Source organism: Bipolaris zeicola, assembly GCF_000523435.1.
Source record: "Bipolaris zeicola 26-R-13 unplaced genomic scaffold scaffold_144, whole genome shotgun sequence".
NCBI lineage: Eukaryota > Fungi > Ascomycota > Dothideomycetes > Pleosporales > Pleosporaceae > Bipolaris > Bipolaris zeicola.
The window spans coordinates 59,485-66,873 of NW_006912193.1; the positions used below are offsets into that span (position 1 = coordinate 59,485).

Genomic DNA, 7,389 nt, shown 5'->3' on the forward strand with positions numbered 1-7,389 from the left:
TTTTTTTAAACCAAGGATATATGAAAAATAAAAATAAAACAAGAATGTTGGGTGTTTACTACGGTTAGAAAAAAATCAATAGGATAGCGGTAAAGAGAGAGAGATGGTTTAGTTGCTTTTCTAATGCGGTATCCTCCACCCACAATATGATACCCTGCCATATCCTGGCTAAGTGCTCTTCGCACATATGTTGGCCTTCAGCCTCATTGCTTCACCATGATATAGTTACTAGTGTAGGCATTTAGCTTGGGAATAAGACCTTTGAAGTTGAAGAGATGTCATAGCTAGAAAGTAAGCATGGCTACATGCAGAGCCTTGCTAACTGGTCAGGATAGAGTGGCGTTTATGGTTAGTACGACCGTAGCGTGAATCTCAATCGTATCTACGTAGATAGTCTTTTCAGGGAGCGTACCCTATCGAGCTATCCAAGAAGTACTCAAATGAATGTGGTGTTGTTTGTTGCATGAGCGTCTGTCGATCATTGTCCTCCCATCATACTCTCTTTGAATCACTATCCAAGTACTTCTCGGACTAATCTCTAAATCACTGCTGCTAATCTCTCGTATCGTTGCCGTATTGATACAGATATCAGTGCTTACTAGAATACCCGTCGTATGACATCCGGTCCTTCTACTATAGTATTGGCCTAAACTATTGGATATTTCGTGTGCTTCTTGTAGCCGAATACAGCATCCATCAAGTTGTAGCTTCTACATCCGTTTCTGCAAATAAATATCTTAGTCCTTGCGTGATTTGTATATCCAACAAATCTTTCCTAACTTCTTCTTTATTAGCATGTCATTAGGTGCACTACCCGCACCACCTGCGCCATCAGACGCTGGTCTTATTTCTATGCCAGCAGTTCTTGGGGTGTCTAAAACTGACAAAAACAATCTCTATAACGCTACCAACTTTGACAGGTTTGATGCAGAGCCTTGGATGCATCCAGAGGCATCTACAGTTGGGGACTAAGCCAGTTGGCCCGAGGATATCAAGAAGGATTTCATTCACAATACCCGAATTAGGCTACAAGATGTTTTTGGAGGAAAAGCTAGTAGGGTGATTTCTAAGCGGTAGCTTGGAACCGACAGCTCCGTGCGAATGTTGGAAATGCCCCGGTGAACCGCGATGCTACCAATCGTCGCCAACTGCTCCAGATGCAAGAACCAGCCTCAGATGAATGAACTGCCTACACTCAGATCTGCTCGAAGAAATGGATAGGGGCTTCTTTGATATGTGAAGGGACAGCGTTGAGAGTAGCGTTGGGTACCGGAAGGGGAACTACCGTAGCAGCTGGAGTTGTGATGGCTGGATGGACGCCTAGCATTTTCGACCGGCACCTAGCGGGAGTGTATCAAAAACTGCAAGAGGTGAAGCTTTATGAAAGAAGCAAACTATCGCTAAAGCATTCCATGTTTGCTTCGTGGTATGTGCTGGAAAGTGAGAAATAGTTCAAATGGGATATAAATCAAACAGTAATAGTCACCTACCAACAATTGCCTATACCCTGTCGGCCAAATCCAATAGAAATAACTTGACTGTGTTGAATTCTATGACGATAAAAGTATACATGCTTTTCCCAAGTGTTCATTTAAGCAGCAACACTGACCTTGAAGCCTTCAACCTCTGGACTAGCTGCAAGGCTTTCTAATTTCTCCTGGTAAGCGACTGGGCCTGCGGCAAGTCCCGCCGTCCTCGCCTGTCTCACCAACTCTTCCATGCTTTGTGATTTCTTAGCTTTGAGACCTTGAAATCCCCCAGTAAAGTAGGTGGGCGTGCAGGCAGCCAACGCACTGTACAAAGGCGCCCTCCTTGCGAGCTCGTCACCCCATTTGCTTTCAGCTTCTGGACTGGCTTCAATGATCACCTTTTTCCCGTCTTCCACCTGCATGTGTGCCTTCTTGAGTGTGGACGCTAGATATCTCGCCATCATATCGTATATGGATGTCATGTTCCACGAAGCCCCAGCCCCGCGGGCAAAGTAAGAGAAGAGATTTGGAAAGCCTGAAAGGGCAATGCCAAAAAGTGGCGCGTTATTCATAGTCTCCGCTTTCTGGGACATTGTTTGCCCATTGCTTCCCTGAATAACTGCATCAATCTTTTGAGAAACATCGCCGTTGGTAATTTGAGTAAATCCAGTTGCGAGGACTAGAGCATCAATTTTGTACTCCTGACCGTTATACACTAGGCCATTCTCGGTGAATGCCTGCAAGCCCTTTCCGTCGGTGTCGACCAAGGTGACGTTGGGTTGGTTGAATGTTGGCAGGTAATCGTCGTGAAAAGTGGGGCGCTTGCACCAGCTGCCGTACCATGGCTTTAGCTTCTCGGCTGTGTCTTTATCCTTGACCACGTCGTCGATACGCTTGCGTAAGGCTTCAGTACGCAGCCGGTCAATCTGATGGAGTTCTCGTATGTATGCTTCCGTCTCGTGTGGCTCGACTATCTTCCTGGTTGTGCCCAAAAGACCTTCGCCAGCTGGAGTATGGGTCCATCCATCGTTCACAAGATTTGGCCCGTAACCTTGAGGGCTGTTGCTGACCCATGCATTGTAATTGAGTTGCCGAGCTCTCTGCCATCCTTTCTCCTTCGAAAAGTCTTTGAAATGCTCCTCATCAGTCAAGCGGTTACCGCGATACCCACAGTATGACGGTGTCCTCTGTACAACGTACAAGTGTTTGGCCCACTTGGCTAATTCGGGTATGATCTGCACCGAAGTTGCCCCTGTACCAATGATTGCAACTGTCTTGTCTTTGAGGTTGACCAAGTCTGGCTGTTCCTGGGTACCGCCCGTATAAGTATAGTCCCAACGAGCTGAGTGAAATACACGTTTCTTGGCTCTGAATTCTTCCCAACCTGGGAGCTTCGGGATCTTTGGAATGTTCAGAACGCCACCGCCGACAATGACAAAATCCGCAAAAACAGTCAATCGCTCAGTCTTCGCATTTGCATCCATGGTACGTGTCAACTGTACGACCCAAACCTTCTTGTCGTCGTCCCAAATTTGCGAATCGATCCTGGTACAAAACTGGCCCTGGATGCCAAAGTGCTTAGCAGCTCGCTCATTCTGACCGCGAATTTCGGCGCCGTAAGAATATTTGTGTTTGGGCACATATCCTGTCTCCTCTAGAAGCGGCAGATAGATGTAACCTTCGACATCGCACATGAGCCCAGGATACCGATTCCAGTACCTGTTGTGCTGGTTAACTGCTGTCTCAATTTCAATGGAAACGGGGTAAACTGTATCAGGTGCCGCCAAATCCACCTGCTATATCAACGCATACAATGTCTTTTACGCTGAACCTAGCCTCGACCAAACGACAAGCGTAGAGGAGACCACAGTGCCCAGCTCCGTTGACTAGAAACTTTACACTGTCTCCATCCTTGAGGGGAGGATTCTGAATCTTTGGGTCGTTCCAATCAACCCATGGGTCCTTAGCAAGATCTTGAATTTCTTTTGATCGCGTGTCTATGTAGTCGATGATAGCTGTATCCGCAATGCGTTTTTCACGCTCTTGCTGGTATTTCTGGAGCAGGTCCTGCTCGTCGGGCTGAACATGAGACATTGTCAATCGTTAAGGCAGTGCAAAGTGGCTAAGGAAAGGATAGAATGAATTATGTTCTCAGATTTGAACACATGTAGTTTGAGAAATGTGGTTTGCATTGACTTAATTTGTAATTATTTTAGACTTCAGTCTGTAGCCATGTGATCGATATCGTTGCGCTATCTTCCTTCTTTCCATGAGCGATTTCGTCGTCCTCGGTTCCCGTATGCTAGAACTCAATGCGGAGTGTGGGCCAACGAGTATGAAAATCGGCACATAAACCGATTCAAGGGGTAGTTAGGTCCCTTGTCTAGTATACCGTGGGCAAGCCGACCAGCATCCGGGGCCCACATATCCTAATGTGGAGCTGGTATCTAGGACCTTCGAAACGCGTACAGCATCTCGAAGGAAGGTGGCCCTTGAACTAATAAGAAATGGTATGATGTGCATTTCGAATAATGTATTATAATAATGTAAAAGAGGTTCCCCGCAATGCGCACGCACAGAGCACTAGAAGAAAGAGCATCTGGAAATTACCGTCAATATCCGCACGGAACACGGGTCCAGGCAATTTCCGACGATGACAACAACAATCATTCCTTGCGGCATGTTTTCATTCGGAGTAGTGAACCTAAAAAAAACCCTGCTGTTAATCTATTGTCGCTTCTGGTCATGGGGCTCCCTTGGTTAGTTGATCATATACTTGGTAGATAGCGGAAGTGAGGGCAGTGATGCGGTGGCAAAACTCGAGATTTTGTAATATATCATCAGATCAAAAGCTCCAATATATCATAAGCTCACTGATACTAACACACAGCGAGATGACGCGTAACCTAAAACTTTAGTTATTAAAATGTAACATTACCTTGATACGGTGGTTTTGACCCATCTGAAATCTTACCGAGCAAAACTCCCTATTTTCTCCACTGCCCATACTTCCGCCATCTACCGAGTAGTGATACCGCTAAAGGTGGTGCGTGACTATTCACATTGACTAGATAAAAATGGTTAGCTTTACTTGAGCATTCCCTATGACTAGAAAATATTTATTGAAATAATATGCTCGTTCATCTGCAATATTTCCAATTTATCTCCATCGTCTAGTCAGCGTACGTGTTTCACTTCGTCACTCAACCGAATAAAGCGGCAAAAAAAGAAGAATCGAGAATATGAGGGCTGCAAGATACTACGGTGTCAAAGATGTGCGCATTGAGGAGATCAGTATTCCAAAGCGCCCAGCAGATCATGTACTCGTACGGGTTGCATGGTGCGGTATTTGTGGGACCGATCTAACGAATTATCACAACTGTAAGATAACTTCTTCCACTTCATTGTACGGATTTAACAGATTAGATCCAATGGGCACACCGGCTCCAGGGACACATGATCATGTAACTGGGGATACTCTTCCTGTGACCTTGGGTCATGAGTTCTGCGGTCGTATAGTTGAGGTACCTGAAAACTGCCCCTTGGGAGTTGGACAAACTGTCATGGTTGATCCTCGCCTCTATTGCTCAGAATGTTCCATGTGTAAACAAGAAGATACGAATCTTTGCTCCAAGTTAGGATTCGTCGGCTTAAGCGGAGGCGGTGGGGGTGGTTTCTCAGAATTTGTCGCTGTCGACCCCAAGCGATGCTACCCCATTGCCGACTCGAGCCTCGACACAGCATGTCTGATCGAGCCTCTAGCAGTTGCAAGACACGCCCTGAAGGTGATTGGATTTTCTGATTTTCGAGATAAGTCTTCACTTATACTTGGCGCTGGACCAATAGGACTCGCAGTCATTCACAATCTTAAAGCAGTCGGAACGGGTGCGATCTTTGTATCGGAACCCTCTTCGTTAAGACGAGAGTATGCAAAAGATCTTGTCGACGCTGGAATTAACCCTCAAGAGGTGAATCTTGTGGATACTATTGAGCAGCTCACTAATGGTAATGGGGTTGATATTGTGTTTGACTGTGCAGGTTTCATCCCTGCTATGGCACCGGCAATGTCATCTTTGCGCAAGAAAGGGAAATACGTCCTTGTGGCAGCTCCAGGAAAGCCGGTACGCTTGAATATCCCGAAATCTATCTCCCCCACTAATCAAATGCAATACCAGATTACGTTACCACTATTGGAGTGGTATGCTCGAGAAATATCAGTCGTCGCCTCGGTTGCTTATAACGATGTTGATTTTCGTGAGGTTGTCGATGATTTCAATCAAGGTGCACAACTTCATTATCTGGTGTGACAAGAACAGTGGCTCACAAAACTTAGGAAAGTTTAAGGGTGTTGAGAGGATGGTCAGCAGTCGTATCCAATTGGATCAGTTCGTTAGTCAAGGGCTGGAAGTGCTGGTCACAGCGAAAGACGGGTTGCTGAAAGTTCTTGTAGAACCTAAATAAGTTGCTTTGAGGATGATTGCCCATGATCGTGTATAAAATTAATCAATGGAATGAAGATATACTTGAGAATTTAAAAAAGCCCGAACAAAAAAACCATGTGTTGTCTTAAGAGGATGCGCAAGTGTTGATAAAAAAGATGATGATTCATCTTTCTAGACTGTCAAAGTTGATTCGTGTCTTACGTATAGAATCAGCTAAAGATTTTCAAATCGAGTGCTAATAGACACGCTATTGACATAAGAATCGCGGTTTAGTTTTCGAATAGCCCTAAACCTATTCTCCATCGCCATTTTGCTCGTGGGATAGCTAGGCACAAGCGCATCAAAGCCGTGTAGTAAACCTGGGTAGACATGCAGTTCCGTTTCAATACCAGCATTTACAAACCTTATAGCATACTCCAGATCCTTGAGCATAAACAGATCAAGCTGTTCAACATCTAGGTAAAGAGGAGGCAAACCCTTAACACTTTCCGCACGAGCGGGTGCTGCGAACATTAGCACTCTAGATCGCCCTAGTTCATGCCCTAGATATGCTGTCTAACCCGTAACGTTGTTAACTTCATCCTAAACACACACGGGTCTAATGCCCTTTAATGAATTTCGGTCATCTAATATAGGGTAGATCAAGATTTGCTTTACTAGAGGCGGAGCCAATCCTCGATCTCGCGCTAACAGAGCGACTGCGGCTGCTAGATTCCTACCAGCACTTTCACCCATAACGGAAATAGAGGAACTATCGAGGCGAAAGTCGGCTGCCTTTAACAAAACCTATTTTAAGCCGGACCAGCAATCTTTAACAGGTGTCGGATATAGGTGTTCTGGCGCAAGCCGGTAATTAACAAAGAACACCTGTACCCTAGTGGCAAGGACATATTAAGAGATTATGGGGATGGAATTAGCCGCATTCGATGTGATGAGGCCACCTCCATAGAAATGAACAATTGCTGGCGCGGGAGAAGCTTGATCCATAGTGTCCCCTCTCTTATAGTGGTATATCAAAAGTTGATGACCATCCGACGCTGAAATGGTATACTTTTCAACACCAACCCCTTTAGCCGTCGGTTTAATCGGTACCATGCCAGAAGAGAATTTTCTACGACCCTCGACGTCGTGTAATTCTGGCTTTTTAAGTCCCGCCATGGCGCTCATTACTGGAGCTGCGGCGGCAACAAAGTCGCCATCCATACTGAGTCCCATGCTTGATTTGGTGTATGTATTCGATTTGGAGGTGTCTGCCAATAGGGCTCGAAAACTTGAATAAAGATATTTAGTTTAAGATTCTATCTGACGAAGGCCCCTCTATTATTATTATTCCATTATAGTCCTGTATCAGCCGTTGGCTATGTAGGACTTTGGCCAAAGGCCGTTCTATCTGACTAGTTACAATTTGGTACGTTGTGCTGTATTGCGTGACTATGGTGCTTCGGCCTTTGTCTAGTTAAGCTAGTGCTAGCTTTCTA

General features: G+C 45.4%; 3 protein-coding genes across 3 annotated transcripts; 1 reads left to right on the top strand and 2 right to left on the bottom strand.

Moving 5' to 3' along the window:
• Positions 1-1,591: 1,591 nt before the first annotated feature.
• On the bottom strand, positions 1,592-3,563 carry COCCADRAFT_7086 (uncharacterized protein; the record flags this gene model as incomplete). The annotated part of the gene is made up of 2 exons (XM_007716546.1): positions 1,592-3,207; positions 3,263-3,563. 2 exons carry the CDS (start codon positions 3,561-3,563, stop codon positions 1,592-1,594), a joined length of 1,917 nt encoding a protein of 638 aa, XP_007714736.1.
• A 1,148-nt stretch (positions 3,564-4,711) lies between these two features.
• COCCADRAFT_102517 (uncharacterized protein) lies at positions 4,712-5,930 on the top strand (the record flags this gene model as incomplete). Its single annotated transcript, XM_007716563.1, has 4 exons — positions 4,712-4,850; positions 4,896-5,590; positions 5,645-5,750; positions 5,803-5,930. 4 exons carry the CDS (start codon positions 4,712-4,714, stop codon positions 5,928-5,930), a joined length of 1,068 nt encoding a protein of 355 aa, XP_007714753.1.
• A 194-nt stretch (positions 5,931-6,124) lies between these two features.
• COCCADRAFT_38896 (uncharacterized protein) lies at positions 6,125-7,126 on the bottom strand (the record flags this gene model as incomplete). The annotated part of the gene is made up of 3 exons (XM_007716564.1): positions 6,125-6,466; positions 6,506-6,697; positions 6,869-7,126. 3 exons carry the CDS (start codon positions 7,124-7,126, stop codon positions 6,125-6,127), a joined length of 792 nt encoding a protein of 263 aa, XP_007714754.1.
• Positions 7,127-7,389: the final 263 nt, after the last annotated feature.